At 40.8% G+C, this 26,194-nt stretch overlaps 1 protein-coding gene across 1 annotated transcript; it reads right to left on the reverse strand.

The window, feature by feature from the left end:
• Nucleotides 1–2,414: 2,414 nt before the first annotated feature.
• On the reverse strand, nt 2,415–26,194 carry LOC139468333 (leucine-rich melanocyte differentiation-associated protein-like). Its single transcript, XM_071250234.1, has 7 exons — nt 26,072–26,194; nt 22,244–22,344; nt 13,719–13,845; nt 11,716–11,855; nt 8,938–9,067; nt 8,327–8,408; nt 2,415–4,283 (listed from the first exon to the last, which is right to left on the reverse strand). The coding sequence occupies exons 1-7, from the start codon at nt 26,171–26,173 to the stop codon at nt 4,204–4,206; spliced, it is 762 nt and encodes a 253-aa protein (XP_071106335.1). The 5' UTR covers nt 26,174–26,194; the 3' UTR covers nt 2,415–4,203.

Here is a 26,194-nt window from a genome sequence, read left to right on the forward strand (position 1 = left end):
CAACTGCCCTCCTTCGTCGGGCAGTTAATGGAAGACCTCGGGCTTCTGCAAATGAAAATGCCCTGAAAAAAAGCGTTACCCTTATATTATTGAACCTGCATTGACTTTTGTTCATGTTTAATTTTTATCAAACAACCATTACAGACCAGTTGGTGGATGGGGAACAGACACCATATCCACTGAAACCAACTCTAATGCAGATAAGCTAATAACATGACAGATTGTACATACTAATAGTAATACTATATAAGGTAACATTCTTAGTAAAGAAACTGACACAATTATAAAGATGAACCGTGTTTAAAGACTGTTTGAGAAACTTAATACAGACATCACATGGTAATCATCTGATATCAGTATAGATCCTAAGATCTAGAAATTTCAGGGAGAAAATTATTTATTTCCATGTTGAATAAATCCAGCCATAAAATGGAACAATGTTAATACCTCACTTGAATATTTGCATATATATATGCACACATACTACTCATAGTTTATACAGCATATGGCATAAAAGAAATGAGCTCTACTCAACTCGCTCGTCCTGCCTACTGGGTACCCATTCACTGCTAAATGACTAGAGGTACACTTCAAACAAACTTACTAGCAGGAGATACCAAGTTTTGCAACCTGCATTCGAGTGTGGGCAGGACCAGAGCTTCTAACACAATTAGGAGACTTAAAAAAATATCAGTTAAAACAATAAAGTAAATAAAATACATTATAAAATAAATAAACAAAATGTAAAACAAAATATTAATCCAAAAGTTGTTTTTTTATTCTTCTGAATGCAAATTTATGTATTCACCACCAAAACTTCATGCATACATAATATGAAACTGTGACAGTGAGGCTTGGTAGAACAACTCGCATGCAAAAGAAAAATCTCATGTCTTTTCATTTTCCCACCTAAGGATCAACCCCTTAAACCAAAAAAATGTAAATCAAAATATAGTCTGGCCTCCGCTTATACAAATGGGTTTTGCTTCCCACTCATGCATTCAAGCTCTTTCTCCACAGAATAACATCAAAAACATCTACCTGAGATAGAAAAATGGATTTCTATGACAAGTGAACCCTCATTTGTATTGTGTACGCCATACTTGAGTCTGAGCATCATTAGAGATCTGATCAAGCTGTTCACTGTATGGAGCACTGCCAGGTACACTCATGTCATGTATGGAGCACCGCCAGGGACACTCATGCAATGTATGGAACACTGCCAGGTACACTCATGTCATGTATGGAGCACCGCCAGGGACACTCATGCAATGTATGGAACACTGCTAGGGACACTTATGTCATGTATGGAGCACTGCCAGGGACACTCATGCAATGTATGGAACACTGCTAGGGACACTTATGTCATGTATGGAGCACTGCCAGGGACACTCATGCAATGTATGGAGCACTGCCAGGGACACTCACGCAATGTATGGAGCACCGCCAGGGACTCTCATGCAATGTATGGAGCACTGCCAGGGACACTCATGCAATGTATGGAACACTGCTAAGGACACTCATGCCATGTACATAGAGACAAACAGTGTGGGGTCTAATACGCAATTGATACTATGTGTCCACTTTCACACAAATTTTAGAGGCTATCAATCCGGTATAACATATCTCTAATTTACCTCAGCACAGTAGGTTTATCTCCTTTTAATGACAGTGTATCATGGTACTCCTATCAATACATGACATGTGAGTAACAATACGATATGTACCACAACACATACTTTGCACTGTTTTTGTGTGTATTCACCATGTCCATGTACATGATGTAGATGTGACATCAAGCAGTTTGTTGGTCGTGCATGATTGGTTAATCTAAGCCCATTCAAATGGTACCATGCAGTCAGACTTAGCAGTTTGTTTAGTGACAAGCAGTAAGGTGATTCTGAGTACATCATGCTGGATTATGGCATAATTTTGTAAATACTACCGTATTCGACGTAATAAGCGCTCAGGGCGCTCTTAAAATTAGAAACAGGGGGCTCTTATTAAAATATAATTTTGGTGTGAAAGAAAACAGAGTTGAAAGATCGTAAATTTCGTGGTTTATGCTGACAGCCTGAATTGATACAAAAGAAAAGTCGGTGCGTATTATACACGACTGATATATTTTCCAAAATTTAATTGCCCATATTTAAGGGTCCATAAAACACACGAGTGCGTATTATACACGAATAAAAAAGTGTACATTGATCAATCGGAAGGGGTGCTTATTGGGATTGTTAACTAGCCAATATATTCGCAAATATTACAGTGGGCGCTTATTACGACAAATACGGTAAATATTTTCTGAAAATCAAACCAGATATGACATGCATCAATACATAGGTATGAGTATTAAGTATGGTATTGTCATGTGTAAATTTACAATGTAATGATACATCATAAAATCCTGACAAATGTTGAAAACATAAAATAACTGATTAAAATCTGTGCACACTAACATACAGTTGTAGAGTCATCATAGTGTCTGCAGATGAAAAGATTTCCATGCTAAGTTAAGACCAAGCACCATTCGGAATGGAAGAGAGTGAACCTTCTCCAAAGCATCAGAATAAGTTTCGGAGAAGCAATGTCTACTGTTTCTTGTGGCAAACGATGGACCATTACAATAACAACACATTTGGTCTCAGTTATAGTTATTAGGCCTGGGACGAGTCCAAATTTACTACTCGGGTACCCACCCCCCTATTACCCGTCCCTACCCGGGTACCCACTGTAGGTGTCAAGAGATACAAAATGTCCGATTGGGAATTTTGTTACCATAGCACTTGCAAAACGTATTTAGATACATGTATTAAATGATCTCGTCATGCATACACTGAAATTCAGTTATATCTTTAATCAACCATATGAAAGGTCCCAAGGAATGGGTGCATAGTCAGAAAGAAATACGAACATTAGTAACTTGTAGAGTTACCATAGAGTTCTAGATAATTTTTGTCATTAAACAATATATCCCGCGACTAACCACGGGTCCGGGTAGTCCTATGGGTACCCAACCGGGTACCCGAGTAACCTGTCCCAGCCCTAATACTTATACTCATAGCGAGTCCACTTATGAATTTAAAGAATGAAATACTTATCCAACCAGTAATACAGGTAATAAGCATAGAATATACAAAAGAATGAGATATAATATACCGTATATCGCCGTCTATATAGCCACCCCCCTGAACAAGCCTTAAAAATCTATGCTAAATTGTATACTCGATGCTAATATGTATACACAGTCTATAAAGTGAACAAGAATGAAGCACATCACCAACACATACATAATCCCTATATTTGCACAAAAACCATGTCTGAATTCCGCAGAAAAAATTTACATCGTATCACTTCAGCAAATTCAGGGCAACGAACAGATCATAACAATTAAACTTGATCAATATAAATTTTAAATTTGAGAAAACATCACTAGACATCATGATTTACCGATTAAACTGTATTTCCTGTTCTGCTAGGCATTGTTTTATAAGCCGAGATTAAGATTGCTGAGTGTATTGACTCGGAAACTAAGCCGGAAGCAGCCATCAGCTGCACACACGATTTCTTGGAATCGTCTGGTGATTCGGTTAGAAATTACTCAATAATATAACTTTAAAGAATTTTGATACTATAATCGGAAGAATTGTATGTGAAACTATCATTTTATCAGGAATATGTTATTTTAGTTGCAGCTTTACTATATATATTTGAAATAAATTAATAACAGCTGATCTCTATTGCTATTTTTTCGTATGAAACAATTTGACCCAATACCGTCGATGCTCCTGCGCTCATGATAGTGAAAGTTTTCTGTTGACATATAAAAGTCAAACTATAGCAAATAAGACTTTCAAAGAGTCAATGTATAGCATTTATGATATATATATAATTTCTCTATCCACTAAAGTTCGTTTTAAGGGCATCAATAGCAGCAAACTGACCATGGTTGCTGTAAAACTACGAAAAACATGCTTTATACACAGCGATATAGGATAAAACATCAGCAATAAATAAGCAGATTGCCTAGTATCAATACCAAATCTAAACATTAAATTTGATTCAATATGCTTATAGTACATAACATACCAAAGCGTGAGGTCGTCAGTCGTTACATTACAACCCTGTAATCAATCTACTTGTGGCAGCAGTACTGATTCACAATGATTTCGTTTGCATGGTCCTGGCATGTCCGGTTGAAGGTCAGAGGTCATTATTCCTTATGAACCTGTTTCCTTCTGAGTGGCGCCCATAGTATATGTACTTGCTCTTTCCGAATGTTCCTGTATGAAGAAAGAAATGCAGTTAAGCATTCAACACGGAAATCAAGATGGGAGTTTTTGTAAGGTCTTCAGATTTCCATTAGTGAGTGAGACAATCTCATTAAAATCAGACCTCAGTTCTCGCTACCGCTAAACAAAGATCTGAGGACATCCCATTACGGGTCACGTCAGACCGACCTTGCGCAAACTTTGACTGACCAATGGAATGACCAATCAGAAGGTAGCTTTCTCGTGCTTTACGGCACTAATTTTAAATTGGCTACTTCAAAACATATTTTGACAAATTCTCGAATACAAATTTGAAACCCGAACAAAAGAACATTCTGGAATGGCTGATAGGTGGTCTAGATTGTATGGATTCAGTCGTTAAACCCGTAACTATCGTTCGGAGTTAAAGTTTTCGTGGTTGCATGACATTCCGACTGTCACTTTCATAATCTGGTAAGCGATGCTCTGATTGGTCGGATGAAAGGTTGTTCTGATGTGACCCTAATGGGATGTCCTCAGATCTTTGTTACGCGGTAGCGAGAACTAAGATCTGATTTTAATGAGATTGTGAGTGAGTGAGCTGGGTTTAAAGCTGCTTTAAACAGTATCCCAGTCATGTCACTGGTGAAATCCCTGAGCACCAGTATGGTGCTGACAAACCTAGAAACATAACCTGGCCGAAGCACAATCATAGGTTTCTGGCATGCCAAAGGGACACAACTCTGCACAGCAAATCATGGCACCTTAGCTGACTGGGCGACCAGTGCCTGCCATAATTCCACTCATCTTTCCGAAGCAAGGGTGTTAACTGACTATAAAAGTCCAGTTTCTATCATTGCCGAACTAGGCTGGAATTTTCGATTGTAGCGCCACAAGTGCCTATCACAAGTTATGTCCCTTGAGCACCTTTATTAAAAAGATGAAAAGATTTGCAAAATATCTGTCGACGCCCAGTTGACAGTACACTTGCTTTGCAAATCCTGCAGTTGACTGAAATCTGCACATTGTAATCCAGATGTCTAGCTCGTTACGATTTTGATTGGACTATGCATAGACTTATTAGTCCAGCCTAAATGTAACTCCGGAATTCCATTCTAGTTTAGCATAGGTGGAAACTAGACTTTTATAGTCAGTTAACGCCCTTGCCTTAGTCTTGGAGCCCAAAGAAGCTCAGGTTGAGGGTGCTTACCGCTCTGATGAAGTTTGAAGCAAATGAGGCTCTTGGAGAGGTAGAGCGATAGAGAGCTGTTTACGTGTACCACTACCACCACCACCTCTGGGTCCCTGGCCTTCTGTGGTAGAGGGGTGTAGCTGTCTGTATACTTGTACCACCACCTACCTGCATGCTGCTCTGGGTCCCTGGCCTTCTGTGGTAGAGGGGTGTAGCTGTCTGTATACTTGTACCACTACCACCACCTACCTGCATGCTGCTCTGGGTCCCTGGTCTTCTGTGGTAGAGGTGTAGCTGTCTGTATACTTGTACCACTACCTACCTGCATGCTGCTCTGGGTCCCTGGCCTTCTGTGGTAGAGGGGTGTAGCTGTCTGTATACTTGTACCACCACCTACCTGCATGCTGCTCTGGGTCCCTGGCCTTCTGTGGTAGAGGGGTGTAGCTGTCTGTATACTTGTACCACCACCTACCTGCATGCTGCTCTGGGTCCCTGGCCTTCTGTGGTAGAGGGGTGTAGCTGTCTGTATACTTGTACCACCACCTACCTGCATGCTGCTCTGGGTCCCTGGCCTTCTGTGGTAGGGGGGTGTAGCTGTCTGTATACTTGTACCACTACCTACCTGCATGCTGCTCTGGGTCCCTGGCCTTCTGTGGTAGAGGGGTGTAGCTGTCTGTATACTTGTACCACTACCACTACCTACCTGCATGCTGCTCTGGGTCCCTGGCCTTCTGTGGTAGAGGTGTAGCTGTCTTTATACTTGTACCACTACCACTACCTACCTGCATGCTGCTCTGGGTCCCTTGTCTTCTGTGGTAGAGGGGTGTAGCTGTCTGTATACGTGTACCACCACCTACCTGCATGCTGCTCTGGGTCCCTGGCCTTCTGTGGTAGAGGGGTGTAGCTGTCTGTATACTTGTACCACCACCTACCTGCATGCTGCCCTGGGTCCCGGGCCTTCTGTGGTATAGGGGTGTAGCTGTCTGTATACTTGTACCACTACCTACCTGCATGCTGCTATGGGTCCCTGGCCTTCTGTGGTAGAGGGGTGTAGCTGTCTGTATACTTGTACCACCACCTACCTGCATGCTGCTCTGGGTCCCTGGCCTTCTGTGGTAGAGGGGTGTAGCTGTCTGTATACTTGTACCACCACCTACCTGCATGCTGCCCTGGGTCCCGGGCCTTCTGTGGTAGAGGGGTGTAGCTGTCTGTATACTTGTACCACCACCTACCTGCATGCTGCTCTGGGTCCCTGGCCTTCTGTGGTAGGGGGGTGTAGCTGTCTGTATACTTGTACCACCACCTACCTGCATGCTGCCCTGGGTCCCGGGCCTTCTGTGGTAGAGGGGTGTAGCTGTCTGTATACTTGTAACACCACCTACCTGCATGCTGCTCTGGGTCCCTGGCCTTCTGTGGTAGAAGTGTAGCTGTCTGTATACTTGTACCACCACCTACCTGCATGCTGCCCTGGGTCCCTGGCCTTCTGTGGTAGAGGGGTGTAGCTGTCTGTATACTTGTACCACCACCTACCTGCATGCTGCTCTGGGTCCCTGGCCTTCTGTGGTAGAGGTGTAGCTGTCTGTATACTTGTACCACCACCTACCTGCATGCTGCTCTGGGTCCCTGGCCTTCTGTGGTAGAGGGGTGTAGCTGTCTGTATACTTGTACCACCACCTACCTGCATGCTGCCCTGGGTCCCTGGCCTTCTGTTGTAGAGGGGTGTAGCTGTCTGTATACTTGTACCACCACCTACCTGCATGCTGCCCTGGGTCCCTGGCCTTCTGTGGTAGAGGTGTAGCTGTCTGTATACTTGTACCACCACCTACCTGCATGCTGCTCTGGGTCCCTGGCCTTCTGTTGTAGAGGGGTGTAGCTGTCTGTATACTTGTACCACTACCTACCTGCATGCTGCTCTGGGTCCCTGGCCTTCTGTGGTAGAGGTGTAGCTGTCTGTATACTTGTACCACCACCTACCTGCATGCTGCCCTGGGTCCCTGGCCTTCTGTGGTAGAGGGGTGTAGCTGTCTGTATACTTGTAACACCACCTACCTGCATGCTGCTCTGGGTCCCTGGCCTTCTGTGGTAGAGGTGTAGCTGTCTGTATACTTGTACCACCACCTACCTGCATGCTGCTCTGGGTCCCTGGCCTTCTGTGGTAGAGGGGTGTAGCTGTCTGTATACTTGTACCACCACCTACCTGCATGCTGCTCTGGGTCCCTGGCCTTCTGTGGTAGAGGGGTGTAGCTGTCTGTATACTTGTACCACTACCACCACCTACCTGCATGCTGCTCTGGGTCCCTTGCCTTCTGTGGTAGAGGGGTGTAGCTGTCTGTATACTTGTACCACCACATACCTGCATGCTGCTCTGGGTCCCTGGCCTTCTGTGGTAGAGGGGTGTAGCTGTCTGTATACTTGTACCACCACCTACCTGCATGCTGCTCTGGGTCCCTGGCCTTCTGTGGTAGAGGGGTGTAGCTGTCTGTATACTTGTACCACCACCTACCTGCATGCTGCTCTGGGTCCCTGGCCTTCTGTGGTAGAGGGGTGTAGCTGTCTGTATACTTGTACCACCACCTACCTGCATGCTGCTCTGGGTCCCTGGCCTTCTGTGGTAGAGGGGTGTAGCTGTCTGTATACTTGTACCACCACCTACCTGCATGCTGCCCTGGGTCCCTGGCCTTCTGTGGTAGAGGGGTGTAGCTGTCTGTATACTTGTACCACTACCACCACCTACCTGCATGCTGCTCTGGGTCCCTGGCCTTCTGTGGTAGAGGGGTGTAGCTGTCTGTATACTTGTACCACCACCTACCTGCATGCTGCTCTGGGTCCCTGGCCTTCTGTGGTAGAGGGGTGTAGCTGTCTGTATACTTGTACCACTACCTACCTGCATGCTGCTCTGGGTCCCTGGCCTTCTGTGGTAGAGGGGTGTAGTCGGAACGGTCATCCTCATGTGAAGAGGAGCTCACCTGACATTGACAAAACCAAATATTGAAATATAGTGACATGGCTCTGTAGCCCAACTATGTATTTAGTCAACAGTACAAAATGTAAACAAACACAGTCACTTAGAAACAGTTCCTGTCAGCATTGCAATACCAATACATTCTGCATGAATATTGAGTTCAAAGTATTAACAAATATGCAACAAACAAACAGAATATGATGTCATGCAAAGATTCGGGCCTCCTCAGTCTGGCAATTTTAGTGGATGCAGATTACAATTTGGTGCAGAAATGGATGACGAGTTGCTAGGTTTGTGGCGGCTATATTTAATATCAGATTAAAACATCTTGAACAAATTGAGATCATTAGTAACGTTTCAGCTTCAGTAGGCATGTGTTTTCGAATTTATCTCACATATCAGGGAATAATGAGATTGCTTCATAAAAACCTCTTTTCCCCAATGGTATTTTGTTAATGTTTATTTGGATCACAAATGGTGTAAAATGAACTCATGCATGTTGCCACTTCCAACATCAATGTTATAGTACTGACCTCCTCCGAGCTCTGTAGTTTGACCACCCTCATGAAAGGCCCAACTCTCTCAGCTTCGGTTATTTCACTTGGCTTGACAGACGTGGAGTCCAGGAACTTGAGTCCGGGAAGCTGATACAGCACAAAGTACCTACATTGATGGAAACAACCCCTGTATTGATGGAAACAACCCCTGTATTGATGGAAATAACCCCTGCATTGATGGAAAAAAAACCTGCATTGATGGAAACAACCCCTGTATTGATGGAAACAACCCCTGTATTGATGGAAATAACCCCTGCATTGATGGAAAAAAAACCTGCATTGATGGAAACAACCCCTGTATTGATGGAAACAACCCCTGTATTGATGGAAACAACCCCTGTATTGATGGAAACAACCCAGCATTGATGGAAACAACCCCTGCATTGATGGAAAAAAAACCTGCATTGATGGAAACAACCTCTGTATTGATGGAAACAACCCAGCATTGATGGAAACAACCCCTGCATTGATGGAAACAACCCAGCATTGATGGAAAAAAAAACTGCATTGATGGAAACAACTCCTGTATTGATGGAAACAAACCCTGCATTGATGTGATGGAAACAAACCCTGTATTGATGGAAAAAAACCCTGCATTGATGGAAACAACCCCTGTATTGATGGAAACAACCCAGCATTGATGGAAACAACCCCTGCATTGATGGAAAAAAAAACTGCATTGATGGAAACAACTCCTGTATTGATGGAAACAACCCAGCATTGATGGAAATAACCCCTGCATTGATGGAAATAACCCCTGTATTGATGGAAACAACCCAGCATTGGTGGAAATAACCCCTGCGTTGATGGATACAACCCCTGCATTGATGGAAACAAAGCCTTCATTGATGTGATGGAAACAAACCCTGCATTGATGTGATGGAAACAACCCAGCATTGATGGAAACAACCCCTGCATTGATTGAAACAAACCCTGCATTGATGTGATGGAAACAACCACTGCATTGATGGAAACAAACCCCTGCATTGATGGAAACAACCCCTGCACATCATTGATGGAAACAACTCCTGTATTGATGTGATGGAAACAACCCAGCATTGATGGAAACAACTCCTGTATTGATGTGATGGAAACAACCCAGCATTGATGGAAACAACTCCTGTATTGATGTGATGGAAACAAACCCTGCATTGATGTGATGGAAACAACCCCTGTGTTGATGGAAACAACCCCTGCATTGATGGAAATAACCCCTGCATTGATGGAAACAACCCCTGCATTGATGGAAACAACCCCTGCATTGATGGAAATAACCCCTGCATTGATGGAAACAACCCCTGCATTGATGGAAACAACCCGGCATTGATGGAAACAACCCCTGCATTGACGTGATGGAAACAGCCCCTGCATTGATGTGATGGAAATAACCCCTGCATTGATGGAAACAACCCCTGCATTGATTGAAATAACCCAGCATTGATGGAAATAACCCCTGCATTGACGGAAATACCCCTTGCATTGATGGAAACAACCCCTGTATTGATGCAAATAACCCCTGCATTGATGGAAATAACCCAGCATTGATGGAAATAACCCAGCATTGATGGAAATAACCCCTGCATTGACGGAAATACACCTTGCATTGATGGAAATAACCCCCGTATTGATGGAAATAACCCCTGCATTGATGTGATGGAAACAACCCCTGTATTGATGGAAAAAACACCTACATTGATGGAAACAACCCCTGCATTCATGGAAATAATCCCTGCATTGATGGAAATAACCCCTGCATTGATGGAAATAACCCAGCATTGATGGAAATAACCCCTGCATTGATGGAAACAACCCAGCATTGATGGAAACAACTCCTGTATTGATGGAAACAACTCCTGTATTGATGGAAACAACTCCTGTATTGATGGAAACAACTCCTGTGTTGATTGATACAACCATCTTAACATACATCTAAATCACACTTTCAGGATTGACAATTACTTGCAATTCTAACGAATTGATAGGTTCATCCTAAAGAAAAGAATAAAAATCCTATTTCTGAAGGAATTTTACATAACAGTGGCTTTCAAGTAATATGTCTGAATGGTCAGCAATATTCTACATAACACTGACTATGGAATAATACATCTGAACCATCAGCAATATTCTACATAACACTGGCTACAGAATAATACATCTGAACCATCAGCAATATTCTACATAACACTGGCTACAGAATAATACATCTGAACCATTAGCAATATTCTACAAAACAGTGGCTACAGAATAATACATCTGAACCATCAGCAATATTCTTCATAACACTTGCTACGGAATAATACATCTGAACCATCAGCAATATTCTACATAACATTGGCTACGGAATAATACATCTGAACCATCAGCAATATTCTACATAACACTGGCTATAGAATAATACATCTGAACTATCAGCAATATTCTACATAACACTAGCTACAGAATAATACATCTGAACCATCAGCAATATTCTACATAACACTGGCTACAGAATAATACATCTGAACCATCAGCAATATTCTACATAACACTGGCTATAGAATAATACATCTGAACAATCAGCAATATTCTACATAACACTGGCTACAGAATAATACATCTGAACCAAGCATCTAGTGGTTGACAGCAGTGATATACATGGTCGACACACAATCAGCCCGGGGAGACCATCTGATCTTCAATGGTGATGGAACCGCCCTACCAACCCTCAGGGGCCAACTCAGAGTGATAAACATAGGTCTTCTTAGAGTAGCGCACCTGTATCTCTGATAATCCTCTTCATCCTTATCAGAGCAGGAGAGCTGGTTTGGACAAGCTGTGTTGCCAAGGAGACTCAGGTAGGTCAGTTGCGGAAGCTGAGATTTCAAGTTATCTAGAAGTCCATCTAGGTTGGTAATCTGAAATCACAGGATCACTGGTAAAGTCCTTAGAATACATTAATCCTTTCAGTAAGAATGCTTGTTTTTTAGGATCCCTTCTTTGATCTCTGAAATTTAATAACAAATGATTCAGGGTTGTGACTCATCTCTAAAGAGAAAGAATATCAACTCGTGAAATAGAACTACCCGGTACTGTAGTAGGATACGAATCATATCACACCCACAGTATCAAGATACGTATCGTATCGCAACCCACCATTTCATTTCAGCTCTAATAGCTATCCAAATAGTTCCTACATAACTAATGACTGACTGATAAATATGAAACAGATAACTTCATTTTAATAAAGCTTTTTAATCAGAAAAAAACCCAAAACATCTATGCATAGTATCAGCAAACCGCGTTCAACAGATTTGCGAAAAAAGAGAAATCTATTTTTACAACATCATGTGCATCTACAAAAGGTAAATGATCATCAAGCCGCCTTGAAATCATACAGCCATTATAATGCACACAAAGGTTCACCATTCTAAGCTTTAGGGATAGGAAATCTCTGAGGAAACGCTAGTAGAAACAGTAGTCCTCTGAAAAAAATCATCTTCAGTGTAAATATCAAATCAAAGATTAAAAAAAAAAACACTCCGAAAAATATTATCGAAAATCAGACAACTGTCGCGGATTGTCTGGTTTTCTATCAGAGCTTTCAGCATCATAGGTTTTTGGACATCAAACGTTTCCTATCGTGAATACTTGCACTATAACGTGGGGTGTGGCGTCACACAGAAATTTAAATACTCAGATGATAGCTTGTTTTTAAGTGAATGAGATGTTTTACATATGTTCCTGTGATTAGCGAGAAAACTATAAATGTTTCTTCAGCGTCCAAAAACCCATAACACGGGGATATATGTTGTATTAATGTCTTATGTTTGCAATTGAGTTTTGTTTTTTTTCAACAAAAGGTAAGTAAGTACAAGGTAAGTTTTATTCAATATGCTTCAACATGGGGAAAGGGTCAAACATTGCACACATGTGACAGTTGTCCTTGGATCTGGGGGATGGGGGATGAAGTTTATGGCAGTATTGCCCCCAGACCTGGCGGTTAGCCGGGTACGTGGAAGCTATGCCAGATTTTTTAAAAGTACTGATTTAACTTTGAAATTTACTGCATCCTCCATCTTTGTTTATTTGACTCATTGACTTTTGCCATTGACTTATCACATTCCTTGGTGTGAATGTTGTTCATATGGCACGAAATTGCTTAAAATGCAATCAAATGTTTAAAAACATTTGAGTGGGGGGGAGACTCCCCAGACTTCCCTAGAATTTTCCTCTTTTTTGTCAGGAAAACCTGCTCACATCCCTGAAGCTTTGTCATCCTGAGGATATGATGTTTGAATTTTGTGTTAATTTTCAAATAAATAATATTATCATACCTCCACTACAGAATGATGAGATGTGATTGGTCCATGTGATCTTGATAAAATACCATGTATCCCGCCTTGGAAGGTAATAAATTTCTCAGCGGGGGGAATAAATCTCTTATACCCCGCCATGTGCAATATAGGCTGCACATGGATTTCTGAGAGGCAGAATAAATCTCTTATACCTTGCTTCAAAGCAAAAAGCTGCAAGCTTTTTCAGAGTCAAAGAAAGTCACGTGACACAGCACTTGTTAACCTCAGCTCAATCGAACAGCTGTTGTCTATCAATTTTGAATTTGTGTTAATTCTTTTACAATGTCACACCAAAATGGCTCGTGGTATAACACCTAACGAGACGCATAAAACCCCATTAACCCCTCGTGATCCTGCTACAACTTATAATAAAATCCTCATGATTAGAATAAAGTCTGTATTCATCACAGAACGGACACCTACCTTATTCTTGTTTAATGTTAGTGTGTGCAGTGACGTCATCTTGGGAAACTTCAGGTTGTCATTGAGCTCATTGTTGTCCAGCACCAGTTCTTCAAGACTTGAAAAGTGTACTAATCCATCGATTCTCCTGAAATCATGAACATGCAAGTGTGTAGGTGGGTGAGTGGGTGAGTGGGTGAATCAGGTTTTAATGGTGATCTATTCAGTTCTATTCTGTTTGTTGTATTCAAGGCCATTGGCCTACATACAGTTTTCATACAAAAGCTGAAAAGGAAGTACAGCAGTGAATGAGCAATTTGTCTTTAAAATTTTTATGTATGAAATAATAATAATAATAATAACAACAACAATGATTTTTTAAAGATTATATTAAGTTTTCTACAACAATTGTTTGCTTTTCACACATCAGATCACACAATGATTAGAAAAGATTGAGCTTACAGCTATTGTAATTTTCCATTCTTGAGAAGAAATGTCTTAAAGTCTCATTTTCAATTCATTTATATCAAATAGCTACGCGAAAATCACAAAGAAACAATGAAGACCGAAGAATGGTTTATTTCACGAGAAAACATTGCTCTATCATGATGTCATTTCTGGAGATCTGAATATGCTCTTGCAAATTGATGACGTCATATATTGAACGTTATTTTTGAGAGGGCAGACTTAGTGTCTAGTAAGTTGTACCCCATAAATGTAGCTTGGCTACGCACATAAATGCAGTGGTTTAAGATCGCATCCAACATTGGGAGAGATATGAAAATCAGTAATAGGAGAAAATGTACAGATAATCGACACGAGAATTGTGAAAATATGCAGGAAATACCAAACTTAACCCACCTGTTCGTAAAAAGTTTTTCATCATCATTATTAAAATATTGGTAAATATGTTTAAAGCTTGTACATTTTATCACCATCCTTAATGAGACTGTACATAATGTCTATATCTCAGTCAGATAAGAAATTAACCACTTGTGGTTGTTGTTTATTGTACAATAACACACTGCAGGGACAATAAACCACTCGGGTCATTGCACCACCCACTCGTTGTTTATGTCTTAAATAAAACACACTTCATTTCCGACATTCTGGTAGATCCAAGCATAACTAAACCCATGGTAAAATAAGGACAGTTTAACCAACGTTGCCCCAAAATAACTGTTTTGCAAATCTATAGCATGTCATAGGCATTTGTAGGACAGTAATCAGGCATGCTAATAAATGTTAACCAATACTTAATACATTTAAGCAAAGAATCATTAAAGAATGGATACCTTCCACATTCACCATTTGTCATTACATTAGGTGTACTTTGTGAAGGCCCGAAAATCTTTAACAAGCAATATATTGCTTTTGTTCTAAAACCTCAAAGTTTTGACAACCCAAAATTTCAGAGCCATACATAATTATTGGTTTATTTCTATGTCAAACATTTGATAGGTTAAAATGCACGTTTTCTCTTGACAGAATTTGCATCAACTGATTTAATCTATTTTGAATATTTTGATGTAGAGTGAAAATAACTCTGAGATATATTTGTATTTTGATACAATTTCTACTTCTTCCTCTCCAGATTTCAAAGATCCACATTTTTTTAGATGTCCAGATTTCCTAAAGACAACTATTTTAGTTTTGTCACTTTTGACCGATAATTGCCATTTATCACTACGTTGATTTTAGAGAATTTAAATGATTCTGGAGTCCAAATATGGTATCTGAGAAAAGTATGATATCATCTGTAAATAGTAATATTAACAAGTCCATAAGATCTGGGTATAGCTGTGTTCCTCTATCACCTCTTATATACAATTTGTTTACTAACTCATTAATATAAAAGGAGAATAACAATAGATTGATGATACAACTCTGTCTTAAACCAGTTGTACAATCAAACAGTTCAGAAAATATATTATCTATCTTAACTTCGCATTTTACACTGTCTTAAGTTGAACATAACACATGAAGTTCTGTCAAGTATAACAAGGCATTTTCTATCTACTGAATCAAAAAAGAAATTTAAAATAAAAAATAGGCTACAAAAAATCTTCCTTTACGTTTAGATAAACAGTCTTGGATCGCAGAATTTAACATAAAAACGTCTGTTGTAGAGTAAACTAATCTAGATCCAGCTTGCTCCTCGAATATGTTTTCATACTCTCTAGCCCATGCAGGTAATCTCTCATTTAAAACTGAAGTATACAGCTAACTCATAGCACTCATCAGTGTAATGCCTCTGTAATTATCAGGATTATTTCCATCTCCACTTTTATATTTTGAATTATGCCAAGTGTCCACTACTGTTGGAATATCCCATTTCTAAAACTGTAGTTGAACTTTTTGTACAGGTATTCCAGTAAATACGGTTTTCCTTCCTTAAACAAGTAACTTATACGTTTATCATGCTCTGGTGCCTTTCCCACTTTCAGTTTATCGAATGCCTTTGTAATTTCCTCAACAGTAATATCAGAATTTATTTCCTCAGTGACATACTGCATTTTATTGTGTAGTATCGAAAATGGATCCTGAGTATCCTCATTAAGCTTGGTTTTCTGAGCAAAGAGGACTGAAATGATTGAACGATGGCTCCAGTGAAACTGAACTAAAAATGTGACTGTATTCTCGGTTTTTGCCCAAAAGTTGTTAAATCTTCACTGAGAAGTTTATCTGAATATATAACTGTGTTTGATATATAACCTATCCTTTCTTGTTATTGCTTTATATTTATTTCTAACGTTTTTGTAGATTCCATAATTTTTTAATGATCTGTTGCTTTTGAGTCTTCCCTGCTAGCGGATCCTCCCATCCAGCTAATCCTCCCTGCTAGCGGATCCTCCAAACCAGCTAATCCTCCCTGCTAGCGGATCCTCCCATCCAGCTAATCCTCCCTGCTAGCGGATCCTCCCATCCAGCTAATCCTCCCTGCTAGCGGATCCTCCCATCCAGCTAATCCTCCCTGCTAGCGGATCCTCCCATCCAGCTAATCCTCCCTGCTAGCGGATCCTCCAAACCAGCTAATCCTCCCTGCTAGCGGATCCTCCCATCCAGCTAATCCTCCCTGCTAGTGGATCCCCCCATCCAGCTAATCCTCCCATCCAGCTAATCCTCCCTGCTAGCGGATCCTCCCATCCAGTTAATCCAGCCATTATCAAACCATTTAACCTGTATCTATGTGTCTCCTTACTGGAGTCAAAATATTTACGTAAACAATCAACTGCTTCTATAACTGTTTAACAAAACACATTTGCAGATTTATGTGCATTTTCCCTTATCATATCCCTTGGGATACATGCGGTTTTATATGTCCCTCATTAGGTTTATACCACTCGCCACTCCGGGTTGTGGTATAGTATAAAACTTAACAGGGGACGCATAAAACCCTATGTACCCCTGGTCATGGTATAGCATAAAACTTAACATGGGACGCATAAAACCCTATGTACCCCTGGTCATGGTATAGCATAAAACTTAACATGGGACACATAAAACCCTATGTACCGCGGGTCATGGTATAGTATAAAACTTAACAGGGGACACATAAAACCCTATGTACCCCGGGTGATAGTATAGCATAAAACTTAACATGGGACGTATAAAACCCTATGTACCCCTGGTCGTGGTATAGTATAAAACTTAACATGGGACACATAAAACCCTATGTACCCCTGGTCGTGGTATAGTATAAAACTTAACATGGGACAAATAAAACCCTATGGACCCTTGGTCGTGGTATAGTATAAAACTTAACATGGGACGCATAAAACCCTATGTACTTCGAGTGATACTGCTACATCTTATCTAATGGCCTCAAGATGATGCTTGTGGTCTTAGACAAAACACATGCTCTAAACCCTTATAGTTACATATCAGTATTATGACATCACATTATGCCCATTCATCATTTTTAAGTTAATTACATGATTTCCAGGTTTGGGACAAAAAATACGAGCTACCTTAATAAGATAGTCCAGGAGCCAGGGGTCATTTATCTGCATGAAATGAGAGAGTCTTTCATTGGTATTTCTGAAAGGGGTATCCCATAAGGTATCCAAAACAGAACTGCTTGAATGGCACAGCCGGGGCATTTAGCCAGAATTAACCCTTTACTCTCATTTTGCCGGTATGGACTATATGGCGAAAAAGTGGGGTAGGGCAACTTCAAAATTAAAATGTGCTCTTATTAATGGACCCACAAAAGAGATCTAGGTGTCAAAATGAACATCGTGGTAAGCACCATTGGATCCAATCATGAAATATGCAAATTGACCTTTTTACAGGTCAGTAGGTGTCAAAGGTCACGTGACAACCCTTGAGCTAAAAATTCCGCCTGTTTTCTTATCCAAGCCCAGTTTAGTAGGAAAGACAACAAATATTTTTTATAAAGTGAATATGTTTTATTAGATAAGATGCCAGGTAAGTTTTTAAAACCATTTGTGAAGCAATATCTTGAGGTAAGGCTAGCCCACAGAACTGTAGATAATGTGCATTTTTAGCTCTCAGCCCAGATGTGTCTCAAAAGTTACGATTTTCACCACCAGACAGCACTTCCCTACGAATCCACATATGCAGTGGAAATGTTGTAGCCAAGTTATTTTGAATACAGGATGATATTATGATAAACTGCGAAGTAGGCCTATGGTAATCTTTTCCTGGGTAACCAAGGGTTCAAGGGTCAAGGGTCCAACAAGGGTGCAAAGGTCTGATAAAATGCAAAAAAATAGCATCCACTTGTAATGAATTTACGCAAGCAATGAACAAATATGTCCTACATAACCAGGGCAACTTGAAAGACCATATATGGTCTTCTGCCCTAAATAAAGGATCAAGAACAACGATAGGTACACCCAAATTACCCATTTGCCATCTCTAATGCCACCATATGAGGATCTGATATTCCGGTATTAAAACTTATTTACCAGACAATAAGTCATCACTATAAAACCGCAGTGACATGCAGTTATCATGTTGCTGACTTCAATGATACTATTCATCATCAGACTCCTCTTCATCTGAAGAAAGGCTTGGGGTCAAGCGTACCGTCAACTTCATCTTCATTATTCAAGTCCAAATCATCCACCGACAAGTTTCGAGGCACCCGAGGGCACTCAAACCACACCATAGCCAACCTGTTATTGTCATCCACTTTCCAACCATGCCCGATGTTGCCAAATCCTACTGGCTCTGCACTGCATGCGTTCTTCCATCTAAATGCCACATGGTTGGTTCGCTTTAGTTTCTCTTCAAGAACTGCTCTGCATGGTGGTAGGCAGCATGGATCAGAGGACTTGATTTTCTCCAATGGGTCTCACTGCTTCTTGGGTGTTTTGGAAGAGTTGCAGTATTGCATTGTTGGTCCCTTGAGCATTACATACATACAGCAGACATATTCCTCGAGTGTGGACGCAACATCCACATCAATCGTATACGACATTACTAGCATGGATAATGCCTTAACAAATCGTTCATTCCTCACCATAATTTCATATGGTTTCGACTTCGCCTTCCTCCTGAATGCTGCAGTGAAGTCGCAGCCTGTGAAGGCATGGAAGCTGGGCAGTGCTTCACATACCACAGGAGTGAGGTTCTCATCCAGGCCAGATATGCCAATGAGGTGCCGTGTATTCTTCGAATTCACTCCTGCATCCATCCACAACTTCGCATTGATATATTTCGCGTGGTACGGCAGAAGAATGAATACATCCATATCGATGCTGCGGACCACCACTCCTGGCATCTCCTAAGAGGCAGCAACGAAGTTTGCGTGAAACACCAGCCTTGGGTCGGCCTCCTCATAGGTACACCCGAGGTCATTAACTGTCAACCTCTCTACCTGTCTACCATTTGATGTGAAGAGGAAGCATTCCTGTCCAGTTGCATGATATAGCTTGTGGCCCTCCAGAATACTTGCATAACTTGAACTGAGCCACTCATCTTTTCAAAAGGAAAGCAATTCCCGTTTGAAATCAGCAGATTTCAAGGCATTTTGGAAGTCAGCTGGTCTTTTCTGTAGAGGACCGGTGATCTTGTAAGAATGCATCAGCGAACAACCATATTGTCATGCTCCTGATCTTTGTTTGATGGCCCATCCGGATATGTATCACAGATGTGATGAACTGTTTTGGCATTAGTACAGTCGCGTTGAAGGATTGACCTGGCTACACTGCCGAAGGAAGATTGCAAGGGAGGAAGAGTGCGTATGAAGAACATGGCATCAATCAGATAGGCTCATGAATATGGCTCATTGTTAGCAGCTGTCCCCAGTGTCTCAAGCTTTTCCATGAACATACTCTTTGCAGTCTTCTTCATATCCCCTGTGACGTGACAGAGAGAGAACGGAACTGGTGTAAGAGGGCGAGGGTGCGACAGGACAATGCCCAAATCAATCTTCTGCGTCACAGCAAGATACGCGAGTCTTCCGAACAAATCTCTGGTGCAGCTGACCTCCCTGATCCTTTGATCTTTGGCGGGGACTTTCATCTTTACTGCATCTTGAGCGAAGTTCTTCACCTTCTGGCGTTTGACTGATTTCTCGAATCTGGCTGGGTCTTCCTTGCACTCATTGACAAATTTCTGATGCCATTCTGAACCTTTCTCTTGCAATTGCAGAAGATCATCCTTGACAGTGTCAGAGGCAGCCTTTCCGGTCGCGAGACAATACAGTTTGTCATCACCAGGAATGAATGGGTTCTGGGTGCCTTCAATTTCTCTGATGAGGTCTTGGAGATGAGAATTGTCTTTCTCAATTCAGGCTGGCGTCAATTCTCTGGACACTTCTTCTGGGGCTGTTTATCCTGCCATTTCTAACAGACAACTCACCACTGCACCTCGAAATGAACGTGTAACTGTCCAGCGCTTGCGTGCATTTACATTTTGCGTAAATGCGGCAATACCCCCATGCCTTGAAGCAGCATCTTTATTGACGGTCTGCTCTAGGGTTAAATCGACCGCACTTCTGGCAAATGACTTGCCGGTTCGACGGATGGATAGGGCACCAGCATCAAACACATCTCTAATACCAGGATGAGTATGCTACATGTTCAAGAGGTTGAGTAGTTTGGACGATGTGTGGCGAAGAACATCAGATTCATGTCCATGTGACTCCAGAAATTGCTTGAAGTGAATGATTTCCAAGGCTGTCGCAAACAGGGGATGCAGACGCGTACACCTGTTGAAGTGTTTCCCGCGAATGAAGCCACGCATGGAACCAGAAGCTAGCACATCAGAACCACATAGTATTTCCGGTCCTCCAGATGATTCCAAGAAGTAGACTAAGCAAGCAAAATATGTCATGAAGATATGGAAAGCTCCAAAGCACACAAAGACATTATCAAAGAGGGGAGATTCCTGAGCCTGTATCTGCAGGGCTGGCTTTGCAATCACTAAGTCATACGTCACCACTGCATACTTATCACCGTATTCTGATGCAACCTTTTGTGATCTGGCCATCAGTTCCCTTACAACATCAAACCTTGTCGGGGGAAGCTCTATGTTCTCCATGTAGCCTATGACCTGTCTTGGAAGTGGATCATGACACACCAACGATAAATTCATTACAAGTGGATGCTATTTTTTTGCATACTATCAGACTTTTGCACCCTTGTTGGACCCTTGACCCTTGAACCCTTGGTTACCCAGGAAAAGATTATCATAGGCCTACTTCGCAGTTTATCATATCATCCTGTATTCAAAATAACTTGGCTACAACATTTCCACTGCATATGTGGATTCATATGGAAGTGCCATCTGGTGGTGAAAATCGTAACTTTTGAGACATATCTGGGCTGAGAGCTGAAAATGCACATTATCTACAGTGCTGTGGGCTAGCCTAACCTCAAGATATTGCTTCACAAATGGTTTTAAAAACTTACCTGGCATCTTATCTAATAAAACATATTCACTTTATAAAAATATTTGTTGTCTTTCCTACTATACTGGGCTTGGATAAGAAAACAGGCGGAATTTTTAGCTCAAGGGTCGTCACGTGACCTTTGACCCCTACTGACCTGAAAAAAGTCAATTTGCATATTTCATGATTGGATCCAATGGTGCTTACCACGATGTTCATTTTGACACCTAGATCTCTTTTATAGGTCCATTAATAAGAGCACATTTTAATTTTGAAGTTGCCCTACCCCACTTTTTCGCCATATAGTCCATACGGGCAAAATGAGAGTAAAGACAGCTACATGCATGTCCAGTATCCCATCACGTCCAGGTTATTTACATAACTTCCAGTTTAATACATCACTTCTGGTCTGGGAAACACATGTCAATACATGAATAACATCTTCAAAACAGAAAACCTTATGCCTCCAGCTGCATTTATAACAAAATCATAGGCTTCTCCTGGTTAATGGCCTTGACCCTCAATTTCAGCCAATCACATGTTTTTGTCAAAAGTAGATATACAATATCCTCCTTTGGGTGGGGTACGCCACGTGATTGTTTGCATGGGAAAAGTAAACAAAATTATCAGAAGACTGAATCAACATCAAGTGAGTCTATTCCGCTTTCAAATCTGTTCTTACTGTAATCTGTTAAAGCTGAGATCTAATCTCCGTGTCACATTGGCATAGTCATCTATAGCAGTCTGTGGGATTTCTTCAACATCTTGTCCGAGACAGGATAACTGGAAAACAAATTCCATTATTCACCAGTATGTGGTAATGTTGTGATTTTAGAGTGAGTGAGTGAGTGAGTGAGTGAGTGAGTGAGTGAGTGAGACGGGTTTAACGCCGCTTTAAACAATATTCCAGTTATATCACGGCGTGTCAGAGGGAAGCCTGAAGTGATGAAGGTCTCAGACGTTTACCACTTCGGTGAAACCCACGAGCACGGGTATGGTGCTGACAAACCTAGAAACATAATCGGGGCGAACCGGGATTTGAACCCACAATCAGAGGTTTCTGGCGTGCCAAAAGGGACACAACTCTGCAACTCTGCGAATTGCGGCGCCTTAGATAACTTGGCCACCCGTGCCCCTTTGTGATTTTAGAAAAAAACAAACTCCACATTATTCAGTTTTCATGCAAAACAACATGAGGAAGAAAGCATATTGACACATGTCAGATGAAAGTGCTAAAGAGTCTGATTTTCGATGCAGAATCTTCACAGAGACGAAACTTGCATGGCAGCCTTATTGAAAAGTGGATTTGAACCTTTTTGGATAATTTGGGATGTCTCCATTGATGGGAACAAGCATGTCAAATTTCAGCTTCAACAGCCTTGTGGTTTCTTGGAGATGATACTGACAGTGTGAGGAATTGTATTTTGTGAGAATTTAGGGACTTGTTCAGAGTGTAGTCAATCATCATATCATTGTTTTTCATATAATGTGTATGTTTGTTTGTTGTTTAACACCACAATCAGCAATATTCCAGCTATATGACGGTGGTCTGTAGATAATCGAGTCTGGACCAGACAATCCAGTGACTGACATCATGAGCATCCATCCACGCAATTGCGATACGATGACATGCATCAACCAAGTCAGCGAGCCTGACTACCCGATCCCGTTCGTCACCACTTACGACAAGCATAGTCACCTTTGTTTTTCATATAAATCCTAGGGCCCCAGCACAAACTATCATACAGTTTGGGACATTTTAGGCAGAGCGGCAATAATCCATGTATTTCAATGTACACATACAAAGATCATTATGCCAGAGCATCTTTAACATGGTTTGAACAATTTGTTGTGAATGACATATATTTGCAAAGCAAATAAAATAATAATAATCTCTGTCAATGTACACAAGTAACATTTTGAAATATCTCTGGTGCAAGTCATAATAGACTGGACATTCAAGTAGAAGGTGAATTCATCTTCAAAAGAAGTTTTATCTCATTTAGGCTCTGTTAGAAACCTGAAAGGGAAATGAGACACTTGTCTTCCCAAACAACTCTCCACTTTCTGTTTATTCATTTGAAATGAAACATGGTATGGTTTTACACCCCTTTTAGCAATATTCCAGCAATATCACTGCATGGGACACCAGAAATGGGTTTCACAAATTGTATCCATGTCGGGAAACAAACCTGGGTCTTCGGCGTGACCAGCGAACGCTTAACCACTAAGCTACCTAACTGCCCACATGGTGCTACTGTTATAATGGTCAATGTTACATGCTGCTACTGTTATTTTGCACAATGTTACAAGCAACTGTTGCTGCTGTTGCATGAGATTTTAGTTTTGTCCAGTTGATGTAAGATAAACCCCACTTCTTACAAAAATTATACAGCAATTCTTTTTTCTTTGCAAACAAATGACAGACTCTGCAAATGTACATAAATCATCTGCATACATGTAGATATGTACATCACTTTTAAGACCTAGAAGAGCAGTAACGAGATGACGAATCAGCCTAGCACTTACTAAAGCCCACAGAACAATCGCACCAATGAAAATGAAAAACAATGGACAGAAAGTATTAAACATTACAAAACACTGTGAGCGAATGCAAAAGAAGGTAGCGAGATCACCAAAAACACCAAACAGTAAATCTGACAAGATCTTCAGGATGCAGGAATATCAAAAGACTCAGGGTGACAAAGTATGTCAACAGCTGCTTAGGAATGTTCTGCTCAGTGAAATTACACAGACTTGACTTGAAGAAAAAAACAATGAAAAGACTCTTCCCAGTCTTGTTTTATCTTCCCAAAGCAAGGGAATTAACTGACCATAAAAGTCCAGTTTCCAACATTGCCAAACTATGCTGCAATTATGGAGTTATAGTTTTGCTGTACAATGCGAGTCAATACATAGTCTAATCAAAATTGCGTAACGAAATCGACATTGGGTTAGTAAACTGCTGTGCTGATTTCAGTCAACTGCAGGATTTGCAAAGCATGTGCACCACGAACTCGGTGACAGCAGATATTTTCCAAATCTTTTCATGTTATTAATCAAGGTGCTGACACGATTTTATGCACTTCGTGAGGCAAGACCCATTTTATTATCCAAAACTGGCTCCCGCAGGAGATATCGCTTAAGTGAAATCAAGCGACATCTACATTGCAGATATCGGTGCAATAAAATTGCATCACAATGCTTTGCAGACCAGTGAGATGTCATTGGTTACCATGACGTCACAATCAAATGACATCACCAATGGATCTGCTACTGAAGCTGTTAGCAGTACTATGTACACTTAGATACTTAAAATTGGAAGAATGATGATGGATGATAAATAAAATCTCACCCTCGTGTCTTTAGATATGAAATATATACAAGTACCGAGAGGTAAGACTTGGCTCGTGCTCAAGTACCCGCAATTATACATCTGTTCAATAAAATTGGCAATTATCCTATCATATACAAAATGAAAGAGTCACAATGACATCGTAGATCACTAGGAAAACCAATGTGATCGCGTATCAAATAAAATACCTTTGAAATTTTTATGCTGATTCGCTGAAGCTTCATTGAAATAAGAATTGTCAACTTGGGAAAAGAAATCGTTTACATGATCGTCATGTGATGCATGTTGCGATTGGTGACTGGCAGGATTTTGGCAGGCTGGCTTCTTACTAATCTTAGGTATACCTGATATGATAAATAAGATCATTTGATGCCAGCGCTGAAGGAAATTGTCAATAAATGACAAAATACATAAAAAGTTAAAATGAGCATTTTCAATGTTATCACAAATTCACAAGTCAGTATTTACCTTTTTCCTTAATTGAAAACAAAACATCGAAAGATTACTGGGCTTGAAAATTTATAGTTGACTTCTTTAAGATGTTTTCCCGACATTTGAAGAGATAATTAGAATGAGATACAGTAACACAATGTTAAAATTCAATAAAGTGATGTCCCATTATGAATATCTTATGAAAATATTGAATGAATAATGATTGACCTTACAACACTAATTTAGAATGAATAGGTCTACTGCTTGCGACAATTTAATAGTTTCGTAAAACATTCCTTTTAAACAAGAAATAAAGTACTTTTAAAACCAGGAAATATCCTTATTAAATGGTTGTAAATAAGTGTTTTGTTTCGAAAAATAACTACAAGAAAAGCTTTTGACACTTTTATTTGATTTAATTGTTTACTCATGAAAAAGAAAGAAGACACGCTTCTATTAACTTATTGAAAGTCGACCAAATTAGACTGATCTCCCTTAGTCGAGTACTCGAGACCTTCAAACTGGACTTGAGTCCCACTAAACTCGACTCGAGTACTCTTTGAAGCCCTACATGGAACAGACAGCGCACCAACCGAGGACTCATTGCATGTGACTGTAAACAGAGTTCGTGTACCACTACCAGGCAGTGTATTGTCCTACATGCATTATTGTGTGAAACGCCTAACCGGAATCATTTAGGTAATTATATATGTAAGTCACAACCTGTCCATCTTCAAACATATAGTGTGTCGATTCCTCTGCCTCTGTCTCTACAACATCCTCACTGTTCTCCGCGGGCACTTGTTCATCGTTTACGTCCGCCATTTTGGCTACATCACATGACAA

The sequence above is a fragment of the Haliotis cracherodii genome, unplaced genomic scaffold, assembly GCF_022045235.1.
Source record: "Haliotis cracherodii isolate W230 unplaced genomic scaffold, xgHalCrac1.p SCAF_2, whole genome shotgun sequence".
Classification (NCBI taxonomy): Eukaryota; Metazoa; Mollusca; class Gastropoda; order Lepetellida; family Haliotidae; genus Haliotis; species Haliotis cracherodii.